Below are 21,052 nucleotides of genomic sequence, written 5' to 3'. Positions count from 1 at the left end.
TAAAGATGTAGAATTTTTAAAGTGGGGTCTAGAGAATAAGGCTCTAAAGCTTAAGGAGGTAGAGCTTAGGGATGCTATTTTAATTCAATTCTCTGAGCTTATGTTTTAAAAAAAAAAAAACCTTAGAGATGTAGAGCTTTTAAAGTGGGATCTAAACTCAAATCAAGGCCTAAAAAAGACACCTATTTTTTTCATCAAGAGCTATTTTGGCTATCAAAACAAGTGCTTAAAAAAAACCTCATGTCATTTGACTGCTAGAATCTCAAAATTGCCCATCATCTTTTTGTGTTAATACCCTTGAGTTAACGTTATATATGGCAAATTATATAAGTTGACCGCATTACACAACATATGAAAGGGGGCTTGAAAAATTGCATGTCAAAACGAAATTTCTACTATGTCTGGAGGCCTTGTGATTTTTTCACTTGTTTCAGGTCAAATTTTTTTAATTTTTTATAGTTAGCATGAAAAAGTGTACTCAACACTAGCCCATATCCTTTGGGCAGGCCAAAATCTATTAATGAACACAGGCCACCAATAATTAAAACTATTTTGTGGTTGTCTATTGCAAGTGCAGTGGCGTTCAACAGGGCACGAGAGAAAACATGCGGGGAGGGAGTGACGGGAAGAGGGTGCTAAACAGGGTGCTCTTTTCGGAGCTTCAACCCGCGCTTTCCAAGGACACGTTACAGGTTCTGGATGAGCTAGGGTTTGGGCTGGCTACACCAGTGCAGGCTGCGACCATCCCACTTCTTTGTACCCATAAGGATGTCGCTGTTGATGCTGCTACCGGCTCAGGAAAAACCCTTGCATTTCTTGTTCCACTTATCGAGATTTTGCGCCGAAGCTCACATTCTCTTGGTCCTCACCAGGTCTGGCCTTGCTCCTTAGTGTGACTTTTTCAAAGAAAGACGCTGCTCTAGTCGGTGTGACTTCTGTAAAACTAATCCTGTATCAAGCACTTTTGTCACACAGTAGCTTGATACAAAGAAATATGCATTGTGTCTCTCATTGAGTTATGTTGGAGGGTTGATACAGCTTTAGCTCGCTGGCTCTGAGTGGAATTAGTAGTATCAAGATTAAGATAGTTATATTGAATATTTGTCACACATTTAAATTGCTGATTTTAATGACAGAAAATAGACATTAGTCACTTTTTACTTTGATATTGACAAAATTCAATTGAAAGCTTTAGACACGTATTGTAGTGGGAGTACAACTTAGAGTCAAGTACCTCTAAGTGTAACAAGTCCGCTGTTAAATCTGATTAGAATTTGACGACTATCTTTAAAGTCAAGTACCTTTAAATGTAACAAGTCTGATGTTAAATCTGATATTAGAATTAGACAACTATCTTTAATTTTGATGTTGTGTCTCATCTGAGTTGCCACTTAAAATATTGCAAAGACATGAGGTCTTTACATGCACAGACATGAGGTCTTTACATGCAAAGACATGAGGTCTTTACATGCAAGCTAAGCTTGCCTTGGTCTCTCGCATGTTCAATGTTGGGGAATTTAATTAAGAATGGGGACCCTTATATCACCAACGCACCCTGATGTGGAGCAGGCTGGTGAAGTTGATTCCGAGGATCCTCATTATGAAAAGTATTTGCAGATCAAGGTGATGAACATAGTCAACAGGAAAGAAGTGGGAAGCCTTAGGTTCAGACGATCTGGTGGCAGAAACAGCTTTGCTTCTGGACGCACCATGTGTTATGCGCCCCACCCCCTCCCCCCCAGCCTCCTCTTCCCACTCCCACTCCCCCGCGCCCAAACCCCAAATGAGAACTAGCAGACACAGAGAGTGCAGTTCAAAGTGCGAGCAACCAATCGATCGGAGCGAAGCCTACCATCATGTTCCAGCTGATTGGTTGATTACAATGACAGTTTTAAAATAAAATCCTTCTTGCATCCCTTGGGAATTTGAAGATCGGAGGCAAAATAAAATGCTGACGTTGCCACCTGGTTTGTCTGAACCAAGCCTAAGGTGAAGCAGCAACGTCTTTCAGCAACAAGAAGGGATCCACTTTTTTTGCCATTGGTGGCGGTTGCAGTAGCACTAACAAATGTATCACATACAGGGATATATGCCACCCCACCCAGGCTTTTTTGGTAGGAATTCGACCTTTTTGAGATGGCCGCCAAGTATCTTGTAGGCAAGTTTGGGATGCGTACATGCATATTCGGACCTTGTGGAGCAGTTTTTCCAGGTTACATGGGAGGTATGTATGGCATGTTGCCTCGTATGTAGGGATCCTCTTGGAATCAATGGTATGCATGATTGGGGTATGTTGCCATTTTTTGTCACTATCTTTGGCAATGAGGACAACACACTTTTATGACCGAATCCTTATGATCGATTACTTTGAAGGGTTAGAAAGACTACAAAGAAGGAGGCCATAGTGTCAATTCTATCACTTCTCAAGGACCCAAGGATAAGCCAAAAAGCCTTGCATTGATACAAAAGTTTGACAGAGCCTTTTTTGGAGGCATCTTCATTGAAGCCTTCAAGGTTAGAAAAGCAAACTCTTCCTAAAGGGGAAAGCTGAGCAATGGTGGTACCTGCGGACAAGCTCCTAGGACATTCGTGAGATCCTAACCGTTGTTTACTTCCCTTTGGTTGAGGCCAGCTTTTGTCTACATGGAATCATTTGAGGTTCAAGAAGAAAAACATCCTTTAGGTTTGCAATTAGAATTTTGGGATGCGTTTTTGCTAGTGGCTTCTTTCAAGTTGTCACTATTAGCGTCCTTGGTTACATAGTGACAACCCGAAACGGAAACAACAGAAGTTTTGACCTCGGTGGAAACGGTTAAGAAACAAGGTTTTTTTATTTATTAGAAAAATCAATATAATACTTAAAACAAGAAGCCTAAAAAGATAAGGCAATTATCATAATCTTATTTTCTACAAAACTTGAGAATTTATATGACAAAAAGTCAGAACCTTCAACCTACGGTCTACAAGAAACTTGTTGTCAGTCATCTCTTCTGTGTGCAAAATGTGTTGGTAGGCACTACAAAAGTCTTGACATGCACCTCCCAGTACTCCAAGAAGAAACTCAGAGTCAAAACCATTCTCCCTTGGGCAACTACTGTAACAAACTTGGACACCCCAAGTCTAGATTCTACCGCGACACAAGAGAGATTCACTTTAAAACAATTCACAAAAGACGACACGGCCCGGCGTAGTTCCGTGCCTAGAGGTATTGGCCCCAAAGATTGGCGCCCCTTTCGGTATTTCTTTTTATATTAATCTTGGTGCAAAGTACAAGGAAGTCTTTTGGGACTCACACTCAGACTCTGCGTCCAGATGCTTTGAGTAATGAGGGCCCAACATACATATTTATTGTTACAAGGGATGCCCAAAAGCAAAGCCCCAAAATCTAAACTCAAAAGCTCTTAAACTCAAAAGCAACTTTAATCCAAGAGCTGCTAGCAAAAGTCAGCGAGCGCAATTTACGGAATTCCGTACAGTTTTGCCACGTCATCATGTTAGCGCAAAAAGCGGAATTCCGTACTGCTGTCATGTCAGCCTGTCAGCGTGATCTGCGGAATTCCGTACACTTCTTGCCACGTCAGCCTGTCGGCGCATTTCACGGGCAATCATATCAGCAAGGTGTGTGTGTGTGTCCGGGGGACCTGCCAGGTCACCAGTTTGTGACATACCCCCCTCTTGAAAGAATTGTAGTCGCCCTCGATTACCCCTGCAAAACAGACAAAGGCCATAAACTGTCTTACTAGACACTGACTGTTAGTACCGACGCACTAGACACAACACATCTAGCACATGTACCAATCGATAGTCACATGACCGGACATCACAGGACATCATTTGACATCATAGGACATTACATGACAAATCACATTCAAATTCATTCCAAATCTCAGACCATCATTAATCGGCAACGTATTTAGTAATCGCATCTAGATTCAGTCGGGACCTCACAGATGCCCAATTAACTAATCCTTATTGCAGTCATGTTTATAGAGATTTATGAGACCGAAATGCTGCAATCATTTCGTCTTTCAGTTCATGCACTCAAACAAGTCAAGTACGAATCAATCTGTATCATTTTCATTTTTAGGAATTCCAGTTCATAAAGTCATTTAGTAGCATACTGTCAGCCCAGCAGTATCTTTGAAACCCAAGGGGACGTCAGTGACTCTATATCAAAATCGAGGTAATCCATTGACAAAGGAGCGGAGTGACTCCCCTCTTGTGCAAGCCCGATGCACTAGATTCACCCATGCTGAAATCGGGGTTCTATCGGAGTAGACTATGCTGCTCCACTTCAGGTTACTCATCTGGCTCCCCATCATTGGGCACACCGCCTTCAAAAGGCTTTAATAGACTCACGTGAAAAGCATTGTGAATCTTCCAAGTATCGGGCAGCTTCAGTCTAAAGGAGACATCATTTATCTTTTCTTTTATCTGGAAAGGGCCATAATACCTCATGCTAAGCTTTGGAAAAAGCCGCTCCTTTCCCTTTTTCTTTCTTAGGCGTGCCTTCTCAAAACGTAAGAGCATCCAATGATCTTCCTTTAATTTCAAATCGCGACGGTGCCAATGTGTGTTGCCTTCTTGTGTCGTTCTTGAGATTTCGCTAAAGCCTCTTGGACCTTGGCAAAAGCTGTGTCCAAGTCCCTCGTGTACTGGTCGGCTTCAAAAATCTTATCTTTTGTGCTAAGGAAGGGTGGAACCTTCGGAGCACCTTCAATGATCTCAAATGGTGCCTTCCCCGTCGAACAGTGGATCGTGTTATTGTAGCATCAAGAGCAATTTTTTTTCCCATTGACTCTTCTGATCAGAAATGTAAGACTTCAATAATTCTAATACAACTGAATTTGCAATCTTAGATTGCCCATCTGTCTGCGTGTGGAATGATGAGAGAAGTGCAACCGTATGCCAATGTTCTTCCAAATAACCTTCCAAAACAAACTTGTGAATCGGGGATCTCTGTCAGAGACTATTGTCTTAGGCATGCCATGTAATCTGAAAATCTGTGCAATAAACAGTCTCGCTAAATGATCCAGCTTGATTGTTTTCTTTACTGGAATGAAGTGAGCTTGCTTGCTAAATCTGTCGATGACAATCCAAATGCCATCATGCCCACTCTGTGTCTTCGGGAGATAAAAAATGAAATCCATAGCAATACTTTTCCAGGGGTGGGTGGGAATGGGTAAAGGTTGTAAGAATCCTTGTGCTTTATACCTGTCAAACTTGACCTTTTGGCATACCAAGCAACTACGTACAAAGTTGTCCACATCTTTCTTGAGTTTGGCCAAAAGAAGTAACGCTCCATACCTTTCAAGGTGGTGTCGATGCCGCGGTGACCGGTAAAAGGTGGACATTGGCATCTAGTCAGAACCTTTGTCCTCAACGGCTGTGTAACGCACAACATCGTTTTCTTCATCAAGTAGCCATCCCATATGGAATATCCTGCTACTACCTCCCCATTCTGTATTCAAGTGAATACTTCTGAAAAATCTGGATTTGTAGCGTATTGATGAACCATGTCCTTGAAGCTTCTATTATGAATCGTGGAAATAACCAGGACTAGTGGCTTTCGAGACAAAGCATCTGTCACCAAGTTCTGTTGTCTTTGAACATGGACAATCTGGAAGTGAAGTTGTGACAAGATATTAGCCCGCCGCATCTACTTTTCCGAAAGCTGCTTTTGTGACAAGAAGTAGCGTAAACTCTGATGATCAGTGAAGATTGTAACATCGGCTCCGAGTAAGTAATGTCGCCACTGAGTAAGAGCGTGGATCACTGCCAAAAGCTCTTCCTCATAGATCTGTGCTGTCAATTTTGGCCTTGAAAACAATCGGCTTTCATAGGGAATCACATGGCCTTCTTGCATTAAGACCGCTCCTAGACTACGACCACAAGCATCACAATATACTTCAAATGACTTTTGCAAATCCGACAAAGTCAATACTGGTCCAGTAGTCAATTTCTCTTTCAATATCTGAAAGGCAGTCACCTCTGTGTGTCCCCAAGAGAAAGGGACTCCTTTCTGTATCAGAATGTGCAAAGAGAAAGCTACCTTTGCAAACTTTCAATGAACCGCCGGTAGTAAGAACATAAGCCCAAGAAGCTTCTAACTTCATGAACATTCTTCAAATCGGGCCAATCACGTATAGTCTCAATCTTGGCCGGGTCCATCTGTACTCCTGCTGCGGAGACGATGTGTCCCAAAAAGTGTATCTCCGGCAAGAAAAATTCACTCCTTTTGGCATTGATAACTAACTTGTGATCTCGCAATGCTTGTAAGACCTGTAGGCAGATGGTGTCTATCCTTGAAGAAGACTATAATGTCATCAAAGAAAGTGCTGACAAATGATCTATACTCTTTGAAAATCCTATCCATCATTTGGTTGAAAGCCGCTGGAGCATTGGTAAGGCCAAAAGGCATCACCAAAAATTCATATAAACCAAAGCTCGTCCGAAAGGCCGTCTTGTAGACATCTCCCGCCGCGATTCGAATTTGATGCTATCCGCTTTTCAAATCAATCCTACTAAAACAAGAGAATCCTCGTAATCGGTCAAGAATATCATCGATCCTTAGAATCAGAAATCTGTCTTGATGGTGATTTATTGAGAGCTCTGTAATCAATGCACATTCTCCAAGATCTGTCTTTCTTTAAAACCAACAACACCCCATTCTCCAAGATCCGTCTTTCTTTAAAACCAACAACACCGAAGAGCAGTAGGGTGAAGTACTCGGCTGGATAAGACCCTTTTCCAGAAGGTCTTTCACTTGGTTCATAATCTCTTGATTTAGGGCTCGGCTAACACGGTAAGGTGGCCGGTTCGGTGGTGTGCTTCCAGGTATTAGATCAATGGTATGATCTCGGGTCGAGATGAAGGCAACTCGCCTGGTAGGCCCTCAGAGAAGCAATCGGCATGAGTGTGGAGAAAATATTGGCGTTCTCTATCAAGTTCAGACATGTCATTTAACTCTTTCAAGTAGATCGAGTAAACAAAGAGACTGGATTTCATTAATTTGGAAATGGCCGAAGCTGATACAAAAGGGACGGAGTCGCCCTTCAGTTTTACATCAAGTAAAATTTTTCTGCCCTTTTCATTCGTCAATGTTGCTTTCTTTGCCCTATAATCGACCATGGCGTTGTTCTTATGGTACCAAGGGACTCCTAGCAGGACGTCACAACCTTCCAGGGGCATTATGTAAAAGTCCTCGTGCCCGAAATACCGCTGACAATGCAACCGAAGTTTGCCAATGACAGGTGTAATTGCTATGTCCAATTCGGGTGCCGCTAGAACTGCCTTTGCTGGTGGTCCCATCCTGTCTGGTGTAATCTCGAGCCGCGCGGCCAATTCAGGTGAAATGAAGCTGGCCTTGGCTCCTCCATCGAAGAAAATCAGGTCTTCTTGATCTCACTTTTCCCCAAGCTCGGCAAAGTTATGTACTTTCATCAATCATGCTTGGGTCAGTACCCATGCAATCTAGTACCAGGCGTGCTTTTATCTTGCCTTTTCTGCCACGTTCCTTTGCTGCTCTCGAACTCTCTGGTCTGTCTTCACTTTATTCTTGTTGTGTCTTTTTAGGGCACTTTGTGGAGATGTGTCCATGTTCCCCGCAATCAAAACACTTTCCTTCTTTGATGTAATTGGCCCTCTCTTGAAGAGTGAGCCGAGGTCGTGTATCCTTATCTTTCTTTTCTTGGGAACTGTCTCTTTCTACTTTCATTGTAAGAAGTCTGTTGGGTTCTTTGAGTCAAGATCTCATCAGTGGGGTAAGTCAAATTTCTCGAATGTATTGCGAAACTCCGTTTCACATGACTCATCAATTCTTGGATAGAATTTGACTTCTGTTCCAGGTAGTAGTCTCGGATCTCTGTAGGGAGTCTGTAGCAAAACCGCTCAATCTGTTCCTTAAAAGAGACCTTCTCAAATGAAGAGGTTGGTAGAAAAGAGTTTCAAAATCTCTCGCAATAAGTGTCCAAAGAATCTCCCTTAGTCATCCGAAGATGATTCCAAGCGGTTCGTATATCTCGTCCGTACTCTCGAGTCAGCCAAGAAGAAATAAAGAGCCTTTTGAATTTCAACCATTTAACTGGAGCTTCCTTTTTCAGAAGAAGAGTGGACCCCACCATGTTCGAGCATTTCCTTTGAAGAAAGATGTAGCCCTCCTAATCTTGGAGTGCTCTGAGTAGTGTCCTCCAGAGAAGGCCACGTCAAACTGTTGAATGAAGGCCAAAGCCCTTAGAGCATCTCGGAACCCAGACAAGGGTTTAAATTTAATCGACCGTCCACCTTCTTTGAATTCTTTTACTTTCTTGCTTTTGTCTTCAACGAAGTCATATTGGTTAGCTCCGTAAAAATGCTTCTTCTTTGCATAAAACATATGGTTGTCGGAGTCCAAACTGTCAGAGGATGACTCCTCTGTAGAATTGTGAGAAACTGGGCGAAATCTGGGTTTCTTTGCCTTTTTCTTGCCCTTTCCGAAGCTTTGCTTTTTGCCTTTTCTGTCCTCCTCACTCGAGTCAGAAGAGCTAGAAGAACTGTCAGAAGAAGAGGAAGAAGAAGAAGAACTTGGTAGTCCTTCAAATTGTACACGCTTCTTCTGCTTCCTTGCAAACGCAAAACAAGATTGACGGCCCAAATAATGAGGGTAGTCAATCCCCTTCTTGTGCTTTTTCACTTGCTTTTTGGATTGATTGTTTGCGTCCAAAAGCTGATTGATCTTTGTCTGAACCACCTCCTGTAATTCTTGATTTGTAAACATCCTAGGAGGAGGAGGTTTCTTGATTGCCGGTTTAATGGGTGGTTCTGTGGCTTTCTGCCACTCGGTGTGCACTTCTGCGATGGATTGCCGAGGCAAAAATTTTGCAAACTGAGGGTCCTTCGCAAATATAATCATCTGCGTTGTGCACTCGTCAACCTGCAGTCGATGTTCCATCTCTTGAAGTTCGTACAGAGTAGGCCGAGGTGGCCAGTACTCTTCTTCTGTTAAGTCATCAAAATCTTCTTCGTGATCTCCTCCCGCATCAGCAGATGCAAAAGAAGTCGACTGAGTGAAATCCATAAGTGTCGCGAGAAAAGGATCAGATTTCCCGGTAGAAGAGAAATCGGCTGTAAGGTGCAGTGGAATGAATGGTGAACTTTGCTCAAGATGAGTGCTCCAAATTGTGCTCAAGGTTCCTTTTATTCTTATGGAAGGGAGAGCCTTCCGTTCTTAATGAGAGTGCAATGATCACAACAAAGTGAATGGACACTGTGCGTGCAAGTGTATGAGACCGAGAGATGGAGAGAGAAGAGAAATACGACACCAGAGACGTTGTAAAACCCTCCTCCAAAGGCCCCACTCTTGTCTGCGAGAGTGGTCTACTATTGATTGCACAAACTGGTACAAACTGAATGCATGTGACTGATGCAAGTCTAGGCTAGGTCGATGTCGACGACGGGGATGGCGAGACCGATCTAAGGCTGAAATCTGCTACTATAACCGGCCCGTACAATGTAGAGGGCGGTACTATTTCAATTACCTGTTAACTTTACACAGAGCACTGAGAAGGGAAGAGAACACAATTGCGTCCAGCGACTAGAATGTCACTGCGCACACGAGACCGACACCCTGTAGGCCCCAAAGACTGGCGCCCCTTTCGGTATTTCTTTAGTCAAATTAAGGTAGACGATCCGACCACTTAGCACAAGCTTTCACAAAGCTGTCCAAACCTGGCGAGGGCTGAAAACGCAGGTTTTCGACCGGACTTCGACAGCATAACGGCGCAAAAACCCCTGTAGGTCAAAAACACCTGTCTAGGACGGATTCCCTCGATATCTGGAAGCTTTCTGGTGAGCTGTCACAGAAATTCAGCGGGCTGTAATTCTCTGTTTTTCACTGCCGGGAGCCCAAAAGCTTGTACACGCATCCCAAGGCTCTCACGAGGCTCCCCCGATGTTCCCTTGCAGTTTAGGTGCGAAACCCTAAACCTGCAGAAAAACACAGCAGGCTGTAATTCCCTGTTTCGGATCGTTTTTAGCGGAGCGAACACGCCTACGCGTGTCCCAAGGGCTCCCGCACGCAATGGGACAGTTCCCCAGTGAATTGGATGAGTTTTCACGCGAGAAAACTCTCCAAACTCGCAATCTTTCGTGATGGAACTGTGCGTATCTGTGGGGGATTAGCAATTAGCTAATCCGGTTCCTGTTCAGAAGGGTCTTGCCTTGGCAAACGCGCATAAACCCCCAGAACTGTACATAGGTCAAATGAGAAGCCCACTAGTGGGGCATAACATACTGTACGTAGGGAAGAAAGAGAGCAGTATGTAGCGTGCGGGGCATCACTCCCGTCACCATACTGTGCATAGAGGGCAAGGTAAGCATTCCATAGCTTCTATACCTGCTACAATCCACCTGAGGCTGAAAATGGTGCCCCCTTTGTTGATATGCAGCTCTTTTTACCCTCCCAGAGTGGCAGAATCGCTCACAGGCTGACACGTCGCCCAGTTTCCGAGTTTGGGCTTTCCCTGCTAAAAATATCTCAACTGGTGCGTCAGTTGACTTGGCAGCAGAGCAATAAAATGTTCCCCTTGTCATTCCAGAGCTAATGACGCGAACACATTTTTCGGTCAAAAATAGCAGTTCCCTAAATTTTAGGAGATGCTTCCATGGCGTCCCTATCGGTCTCCTGACCATCATTGAAGACTACCATTTGACCAACATCTACAATGTGGGTTAATTTACTGGCCCCTTTCAACTTATAAAGTTGCAGTGACTTGACGAGTGGCCCAAATTCCAGTTTGGCGTACACGAGCTTCCATACTCATCAGAATTCAGTGCTAACTGGCCCGGGCAGTCCCTGTCTGACCGACCTAGATCCCCGATGTGAGAAACCCATTTGGCTGCAGCCGTTTCACACTGGCCATGCAATGTCCACTTGCACCTTTTCAAGGGTTCCGGGGAAAACAAGTAAAAATAAAATAAATAAAAATATCTAGTACTTATTTACGAAAGGCAACAGGAAAAATACACATCCTGGTGACACACCCCACCCTTGAAATACTGCAAGCGACCTCGCTTGCATGCCAATAATACATGCGGATATCTTCTGATATCACATATATTCTATGATGGGAATCCAAGATATACATGCTTCCGGAAATGTAGCGTTGGACGATTAAACAATCCCACCAACCTGCTACAACACATATATCAAGCATAGAAGTCTTCTAGTGTACTCTTGAGCACAAACTTCTCTAGGTAAATTCTGTATGGAAAGAGTAGATACAATTGCTTAACTACTCTCTTGAGCATCATGAACCATGCTCTTGCCTTGCTCCAAAAAGGCTGCATCAAGTCACTGTGGGTTCCATCTGAAAGGCTTCAAGATACAATTCCAATAGCTGAGGTGAATCAACCAATTCAGACTCTTCCATCCATTTGGCATCCAAGGATGGATAGTTCTTGAACTTCACCAAATAGCGTCTTGCAACCTTTCCTCTAACCTTTCTTTCTTTATGTGCCAATATTTGTTCAGGAACAAGGATTTTATCCAATTCTTCCACTTCGGGTTGTTCCTCATTAAGCATATTCTCTGGCACATCACCAACAAAGGGTCTTAGAAGGCTGACATGAAAAGCATTATGTATTTTCCAGCCTTCTGATAGCTTTAATCTGTAAGCTACATCGCTGATCTTTTCTGAAATCTGAAAAGGACCATAATATCGCATACTGAGCTTAGGAAACAAGCGTTCCTTGCCTTTCCTTTTCCTTAACCTGGCCTTTTCAAAGCGCAAAAGCACCCAATCACCAAGTGAAAATACAAGTTCACGACGGTGTTGATCAACAGCTTTCTTTTGTTTAGTCCGAGTCTTCTCAAGAGCAATCTTTATCTTTCTATATGTTTCCTCCATATCTTGCACATACTTGTCTGCCTCAAAAATCTTGTCCTTAGTCTGCAAAATGGGCGGGACTTTCTTCCCTCCTTCCACTATCTCAAATGGTGCCTTACCTGTTGACGTATGCACAGTGTTATTGTAAGCATATTCAACCAATGGAAGATGGTGTTCCCAAGTTGCCTTGTGCTGTGACACATAACATTTGAGCAGGTCCAGAACAGTAGAATTTGCCTCTTCTGATTGTCCATCAGTTTGCGGATGAAAGGAAGAAGAGAACTTTAGCGTAGTGCCCATGTTCTCAAACAATGCCTTCCAGAAAAGACGCGTCATACGTGGATCCCTGTAACTGACAATTGACTGAGGCATCCCGTGGTATTTAAAGATATTTCTCATAAATATCTTGACCATGTGTTCTGGCTTTATCTTCTTCCTCACAGGAATGAAATAGGCCTGCTTACTGAACCTACAAATAATAGTCCAAATCCCATCATTGCTTGTTTGCGTCCTTGGAAGATCAAAGATAAAGTCCATTGCTATGCTTTCCCATGGCCTATCTGGGATCGGCAATGGCTGCAACAATCCCGGTTGCTTTTGTCTGTCAAATTTGACTTTTTGGCATACTAAGCATGATCTTACAAATGTGTCAACATCTTGACGCAAAGCTGGCCAATAGAAGAATGCCTCAACCCCTTTCACTGTCGCATCAATTCCACGATGCCCAACATAAGGTGGAGCATGACTTTCCATCAAAATCTTTGGCCATAACTGTTTAGTAACACATAACTTTCCATGCATCATGAGAAAGTCATTCTTAAGCATATAGTGCTCATGATGTTGCCCATCAACAAGCTGATCATAGATCCTTGCAAAATCTGAATCTTCAGCATATCGTGTCTTCATTTCGTCTAGTTCACAATGGTACGGAATTGACACTGTTGAAATTTGGGGCTTTCGTGACAACGCATCAGCCACCACGTTCTTTTTCCCTTGCACATGCACAATCTGAAAATGGAACATTGACAAGATGTTTGCCCATCGCATGTGCTTCTCAGACAACTTCGTTTGTGTGAGAAAATATCGCAAGGTTTGATGATCCGTTTGGACAACAAAATCAGCCCCTAGCAGATAGTGTTTCCAACTAGTGAGAGCATGAATTACTGCCAACAATTCTTTCTCATAAACTTGCAAGTTCCTTTCAGTTTTCAAAAGAATTCTGCTCTCATATGCGACTACTCGGCCATTCTGCATTAGAACTGCACCAAGACTATGGCCACACGCATCACACTGAACCACAAAAGGTTTTGAAAGATCTAGCAAAATGATTACCGGATCTGAAGTTAGCTTCTCTTTCAAGTGTTTGAACGCTAAAATTTCCTTGGCTGTCCACTTGAAAGTAACTCCTTTTCCTTGTAGTGCATGGAGTGGAGAAGCAATCTCAGCAAAATTTCGGATGAACCTCCTATAGTAGGAACATAAGCCTAGAAAGCTTCGAATGTCATGTACGGACTTCAAGTCTGGCCATGACCTAATTGCTTCCACTTTAGCCATCCTTTGAAACAATGTGCCCAAGGAAGTGAATTTCTTGCAAAAAGAATTCACTCTTCTTCGCATTAATGAGTAGCCTGTTCTTACGTAACTCATTGAAAACTGTAGTCAAGTGATCCCTATGCTCCTCTTCGGACTTCGAATAGACAATCATGTCATCAAAGAAGGTACCCACGAAGTTTCTATGTGGTCTAAAAATTCTGTCCATCATTCTATTAAACGTGGCAAGAGCATTTGTGAGACCAAATGGCATGACAAGAAACTCATAGAGACCAAATGTTGTCCTGAACGCAGTCTTATGGACATCTTTTGGCCTAATGCGTATCTGATGGTACCCGCTCTTTAGGTCTATTCTTGTAAACAATGACGCTCCCTCAAGCCGATCAAGAATGTCATCTATCCTCGGTATGGGGAACCTGTTCTTGATGGTATTCTTATTCAAGGCGCGATAGTCAATGCACATGCGCCATGAACCATCCTTCTTCTGCACTAAGAGTACAGGCGAACAAAAAGGGGATGAACTGGGCTGAATCAGCCCCTTCTCTAAAAGCTCGTTGACCTGACCCATAATCTCTTTCTGCTGGGCTGCGCTAACCCTGTATGGTGGTCTATTCGATGGACTAGAACCTGGCACAAGATCTATAGTATGATCCTCAGGTCTCTCAGGAGGTAACTCCCCTGGCAAAGAGTCCGAAAAACAATCACTGAAACCACTCAAAAAAGTTGACCTGTCTTTATCTAAGGTAGACAAGTTAGATACAACTTGAGGTACTTCTTTTGCAAAGATCGAGTACGTAGAAAGATGATTCTTTATTACAGATGAAATAGCAGAAGCAGAAACAACTGGAACAGACTTGCCTTTAAGCTTTACATCAAGGACATGAGTCTTTCCTCTATGTACAAGGGTAATCTTTTTGTTGTAAGTATCCACCATAGCATGCAGCCTGTAACACCATGGGATACCCAATAACACATCACAGCCCTCAAGCGGCATAATATGAAATTCTTCTGCATCCACATAGCTCTGAATGTGTAGACGAAGCTTTCCCAGAATGGGAGTAACAGGTCTCCAAGGCTACTCTTTGAGCTGCACGCTCGGCCTCCAAGGCCGCGCTTCGTGCTGTCGCTTCCTCCTTTCTTTGTTCTTTTCTTTCTTTTCGTTCGTCGCGCTCGCGTTCTATAGCAATGCGATGTGCTTCTTGTTGTGCCAACGCAATTCGATTCGCTTCTTGTTGTTGGGCCATCATGTTCATGCGAGTCTCTTCTTGTTTGGCCATCATGTCCATCATCTGCTTGACCATTGCCTCCATAGGGTTTGGTACACTTTGTTGCGTAGATGGCGAAGGGGGAGGGTCGGAAAAATCTCTTGGTGGGGAAAATTCTTCGTCGCCTCTCTCATGCTCATCATCTGTATGTGAAGTATCCATTCCGCTTCGGGTGACGACCATGCACTATGATCTTTGGTTCTTAAGTTCACGAAGAGCTTGGGTTCTTGAGGGTCTTGGGTTCTTGGGTGCTTCAAGGTCTTGAGGTTCTTGAGGGTCTTGAGGTTCTTGAGGTTTTCTTTCGCTTGCAAACCGCGTTTGAGAAGGATCTTCTCTTCACCCGAGTTCTACTTCTTTCCGTGGCGCACCCCTTGGTGGCTTTGCGCTCACACCAAGGTTGCTTTTTCCCACCTCACGTCGATTGGCCGGCCGCTAAGTGCACGGTCCGCTCTCAATGAGTGAAAAGAGAGACAAGGGGAGGCTGGACAAGCCCTTCTTTCCGGGGATTCCTGTCACTCTTCAAAAACACGATTAGGAATCGACACGCCCAAGCGAACTTGGATTCGTGCGACCGCAACAAGCAAAAAAAAGATTCTTGTGATTCTTGTGGTTCTTTCCTTGAGTGATACAGAACACTGCCAAAGCTCTGATACCAATGTTAGGTGCAACGGAATGAATGTTTGCGCTTTGCTTAAGATGAGTGCTCTGAACTGTGCTCAAGGTTCCTTTTGTCCTTATGGAAGGGAGAGCCTTCCGTTCTTAATGAGAGAATGCTATGATCACAAACAAAGTGAATGGACACTGTGCCTGCAAGTGTATGAGACTGAGAGATAGAGAGAGAAGAGAGAGATGACACCAGAGATGTAAAACCTTCCTCCGAAGGCCCCACTCTTGTCGGCGAGAGTGGTCTACTTATGATTGCACAATTTGGTACAAATGGAATGCATGTGACTGATGCCAGTCTAGGCTATGTCGGCGATGACGACGGTGACGACGAGACCGACCTAAGGGCTGAAATCTGCAGTCTTTCTACTGCTGTCCAAAAACGCTATGGGCTGAAATCTGCGACCGAGCAAAAAACGCTGATTTGGGGGCTGTTTTCGGTGGGTCTTTGACGCTGAAAATCTGCAGGTTTAGGGCTGAAAACTGAGGTTCTTAAGGCTGAAAACTGATGGTCTTTCCGGGGCTGAATCTGCCACTCTTCGAGGGTTGAATGTGCAACTATTTCATTGCTGAAAATCGCTGCATGCTGAGGTCTGTCAAGGCTGAAATTCTGCTAACGCTGTAGGTTGCAAAAATGTTAGGGATGCAAAAACGCTAGCTGCAGGGGTTCCTTGGCGACGGTGCCTTGATGCAAAAACGCCAGGCTGTGGAAGGTGATGGCGATGTTGCAGATGCTGAAAACGCTAGTGAATGTTGTTGAAGAAAACGCTAGGGGAAGGTCCTTGCTTGGAGGGGAGCACCACCAAGTTCTTGTTGAGAAGTTGCCTGCTGAGCTTAGCTCCTGTTGCCTCTTCTGCCAAATAGTGCTAGCTTTGGTTTGCTTATATATTTTCTTACCCAAATTGCCCTCACTTAAATTAATAAGTGAAAAATGCCAAAAATAGGTAAAATAGGCTAAATGCACTTGAAAATTCCCCTGATGGAATCTGATGGGAATACTGATGATCATGCTGTGTGCATTCAGAGGATATGCATCTAATCTAAGTGTCCGGACATGCACGGTCTATGAATAGACTCACAAAAGTGCCAGATCACTTCTAAATCTAGACTGACTGGACTGATTGAACCCTGATCATACTGTAGCTTGTCCACGGACACATAGGGTTGGATGTGTCACGTAACACCACCTCACGTCGATTGGCCTGCCGCTAAGTGCACTGTCCGCTCGCAATGAGTGAAAAGAGGCACAAGGGGAGGCTGGACATGCCCTTCTTTCTTGGGATTCCTGTCACTCTTCAAAAACACGATTAGGAATCGATACGCCCAAGTGAACTTGGGCTTGTGCGACCTCAACAAGCAAAAATTTTTTAGTGGTTCTTGTGGTTTTTTTCTTGAGTGATACAAAACACTGCCAAAGCTCTGACACCAATGTTAGGTGCAGCGGAATGAATGTTTGAACTTTGTTCAAGATGAGTGCTCCGAACTGTGCTCAAGGTTCCTTTTATTCTTATGGAAGGGAGAGCATTCCGTTCTTAATGAGAGAGTGCAATGATCACAACAAAGTGAATGGACACTGTGCGTGCAAGTGTATGAGATTGAGAGAGAAGAGAAATACGACACTAGAGACGTAAAACCCTCCTCTGAAGGCCCCACACTCGTCGGCGAGAGTGGTCTACTATTGATTGCACAAACTGAATGCATGTGACCGATGCAAGTCTAGGCTAGGTCGATGTTGACGACGGGGATGGCGAGACCGATCTAAGGCTGAAATCTGCTACTCTTTATCTGCTGTCCAAAAACGCTGATAGGCTGAATTCTGCTGCGGCTGAAAACTCAAGAGAAAACGCTGCCTTTGCTGGTCTTTGTCGCTGAAAATCTGCTGCTATGAGGGCTGAAATGTGCTGGTCTTTCATCTGCTGAAAAACGCCATGCCAATGGATGCAACCTGTGGCGATGATGCAGGGAATAGAAAACGCTAGGACTGTGGATGTCTGGCGAGGATGCTTGCTGAAAAACGCTAGTGCTGAGGACTTCTTGGGGATGAGTATCTTGCTGAGGAAACGCTAGCCAAGGGGGAAATCTGTGGCGATGGAGCTTGAGGAAAAATGCTAGGGGAAGTCTTCTTTGCTTGGAGGAGGAAACCACCAAGGGGGTCTTGCTGAGAAGTTGCATGTTGAGCTTGGGCTCCTGTTGCCTCTTTTGCCAAATAGTGCTAGTCTAGGTTTGCTTATATACAAACTTACTCAATTTGCCCTACCTACTTTCCAACAAAAGTCACTTAAAAATAATAAGTGAAAAATGTCAAAAATAGGGAAAATAGGCTAAATGCACTGGAAAATTCCCTTGAAGGATTCTGATGGGAATGCTTATGATTATGCTGTGTGCACCAAAGGATATGCATCTACACTAAGTGACCGGACATGCACGGTTTGCGAACAGACTCACAAAAGTGCCAGAACACTTGCTAATCTAGACTGACTGGATTGATGGAACCCTTGTCGTGCTGTAGCTTGTCCACGGACACATAGGGTTGGATGTGTCACGTGACATCGGCCGTGCTCTGATACCACTGTAACAAACTTGGACACCCCAAGTCTAGATTCTACTGCAACACAACAAAGATTCACTTCAAAACAGTTCAGAAAAGACGACACGGTCCGGCGTAGTTAGTTCCTTGCCAAGAGGTATTGGCGCCAAAGACTGTCGCTCCTTTCGGTATTTCTTTTTATATTAATCTGTGTGCAAAGTACAAGGGAGTCTGCGGGAACTCAAATTTTGCATCCAGATGCTTTGAGTAATGAGGGCCCAACAAACTTATTTATTCTTACAAGGGATGCCCAAAAGCGGAGCCCCAAAATTAGTTAAAAATAACTCAAAAGCTTCTCAACTCAATAGCATTATGCCCAAAAGCTCTTTAGTCAAAATCTGCCAGCCAAAAGCAACCAACGCAAATTACGGGTGTCCGTACACTGTCACGTCAGCATGTCAGCGGAAATTGCGGAGGTCCGCATTGCCTGCCACGTCAACTTGTCAGCGCGTTTTCCAACAAGTTTTCTGCTGGGTTGTTGCCACGTCAGCCTGTCGACGTATTTCTCTACGTGTCCAGGAGCTTGCCACGTCACCAGTTTGTGACAGTAATACATTTAGTGACTCTACTAGCTCACTTTCTTCCATCCACCTAGACCAACATTTGGAGGCTGAAGGTTGGCCGGTTGAACCGGTATAGCTTGAGGAATTGGCATCCTAGCCACTTGTTCATGGACAGAAAGGATTTGCCAATGCTTTCTCTCCTGCTGGGACATATTTGGGATCTACCCATGAGCCTCAACAAGCTCTACTACATGAGAAAGTGGCTTTGCCTGCTCTGACACTGGTGGAACTTGTAACAAACCGTTGACGTGTCAAAGCTCTGAAGAATGGAGTCAACTTGCAGATGCCGACCGAGGGGCCTAAACCCTAAGAAGAACAAGTAACAAAAGAAGAAGTCCTACCAACTTATGGGGACCCTGTCCGATGAGGCGCCAAGTGACATAAAAGGAAATAAAGTAGGACCCACACACACACACACAAAAGAAATTGTGTAGCTGTTGATGACATGGCAGATTTTTGAAAATTGCACTGTCTGATGACGTGGCAGGTTGTACAAATTTTTGCGTTTTGCGCTGACTGATGACGTGGCAGGCTGTACGGATTTCCGTAAATTACGCTGGCAGCTTTTTGGCATTGCTTTTGGGCCAGGAGCTTTTGAGTTAAAAGGCTTTTCATGAAAAACTGCTTTTGGGGCCTAGGGCCTTTAAATATGAGGCTAGGGCTCATTCTCTGGCATGCTTCCTATTGGGTTAAAGGCCCGTGTGCCCGGCTGCTCGTTGTTCAGCCGCCCATGTACAACCATTCTTTTACTCATTCATAAGAACTATACTCATAACTACACATTGTAGTGTGAGTACCGCCCCGCCACACACCGTGTCTATCTCCTTCTTCGTGCGGGCTCTCTGTGTGTGTGCTCTCCGATCCCAACAAGTGGTATCAAAGCTTGGTAGTGAGAGCATTGAGAGCTTCATCATCATTGTTGAGTGTGCTGAAAATTGCTGCTGTTTCATTGCCGTTTTTCGGTCTCGCACACGCGCGCATTTCTAAAGAGCAGAAGGTTTTTCCCGAGATTGACATTGGAAGGTTCAACACTCCGCGAGTATTTTCATCAGGTGTCCTGGGGTTTAACCACCCTTTCGGAGCCATTCGTGCCATCAGAAATCCCATCCGAGCTACAGACTAGGAGCTGCGTTTTTCAGCTCTCTTTGGTAGTTTTCTGCTGCTGCAGAGCTTCCATAGCCATTACAGGTGCCATTGCTGCAGTGTCGTCCACTTACGTGAGCCCACAGCTCATTTGAGAGTGTGTAGCCTCTTCTTGGAGTGGCCTCATACCCACAGATAGAGTGGGAGTTTGGCGGCATTGTCTTCTTTGACTACAGGTATAGGTGCAGGTACAGGTATAGGTTACAGGGAGCTTTGGATATAGGTTTCTTGTGTGGTTACAAAACATGTATTTTGACTGTGGGACAGCCATGTATATGGTTGTGGTTTGAGTGGGAGCTTCTACTCTTCTGGGCAGTCTGTTTATACGTGTTCTTGAGCTACAGGTTTACATCATCTATGTATGTTGATGGATGTGGATATGGCAATTTGACAGACACTCTTTATGCATGATATTGTGGAGATTTGGTTCACTTATACATAGAGCGGGTTTGCTCTTGCTTGCAGTGTTGCGGTTTGAGTACGGACATGTACTTGGTTGACAGTAGAGATTGGAATTCGTTGAGCTTGTGCATTGGTTATATGCTCACTTGGATCCATTTATGCTCACGGATTTGTGTAAGCTTGGTCAGCTTATGTCTCTATTGTGGTTATTCAGACATGGAGTATGTTTATGCCTCTATGATAGCTCATTGTCGATGCATTTTGTGGCACGGTTTGCCTAGGCCGGTTGAGTTACAGGTGTCACAGGTTTATGCATTTGTTTGTGGATTTCTACGTACGTTTTTTGACCATATTATGGGCTGATTTATACTCTATGCGTTTGCTCTTTGATTGAGCAGCAGGTGTTGTCCGATTTGCAGCACTACTTTGTTGTGGCAGTTTGTTGGTTGGTTACAGGTTTCTGATTGTTGCATTCTTGTTGTAATGGGCACTAAAGAGGACACAGTTTTCAATATTGAGAAGTTGGATGGTGCTAACTTTTCATATTGGAAAGATCAGATTTGGGATGTCTTGGTGCAGAAGAAACAGATTCGACCTCTAAAGTTGCAGGGAGTTAAGCCAGAGAACATGGAGAGGGATGATCGGGAGGAGTTGGATGAGATGTGCAGGTCTACCATTAGGCTTTCCCTTTCAAAGTCTGTTTATTACAATGTGAAAGATCCACAGGGTGGAGCTTATGAGCTATGGCAACGGATTTGCGATATGTATGATAAGCATTCGGCTGCTTCTATGGTGTATTGGATTAAAAAGCTTATTGATTTGCGAATGGAGGAAGGTGCTTCCATGAATGCGCATTTGAATGAGTTCAATACAATTTTCAGCCAACTTGCTACGCAGAAAATTATGTTTGAGGACAATGTAAAAGCTATGTTTTTACTTGTCACGTTGTCTGAGTCATGGGACACATTTAGGACAGCCATAAGTAACTCGGTTCCTGCGGATGAGTTGACAAGT

General features: G+C 44.1%; 1 protein-coding gene across 1 annotated transcript in view; it reads left to right on the top strand.

Moving 5' to 3' along the window:
* Window positions 1-555: 555 nt before the first annotated feature.
* LOC147451110 (P-loop containing nucleoside triphosphate hydrolases superfamily protein) overlaps window positions 556-21,052 on the top strand; it is a 59,360-nt gene continuing 38,863 nt past the window's right edge. Inside the window, exon 1 of the mRNA XM_086520077.1 lies at window positions 556-872. Coding sequence (XP_086376203.1) covers window positions 606-872 — 267 coding nt within the window. The 5' untranslated portion in view covers window positions 556-605. The remainder of the gene's footprint in view (window positions 873-21,052) is intronic.

The sequence above is a fragment of the Adiantum capillus-veneris genome, chromosome 9, assembly GCF_014529385.1.
Source record: "Adiantum capillus-veneris isolate H3 chromosome 9, ASM1452938v2, whole genome shotgun sequence".
NCBI classification, from domain to species: Eukaryota; Viridiplantae; Streptophyta; class Polypodiopsida; order Polypodiales; family Pteridaceae; genus Adiantum; species Adiantum capillus-veneris.
The sequence above is the reverse complement of the archived record's forward strand: the minus strand, read 5'-3'. Positions and strand labels throughout refer to the sequence as shown.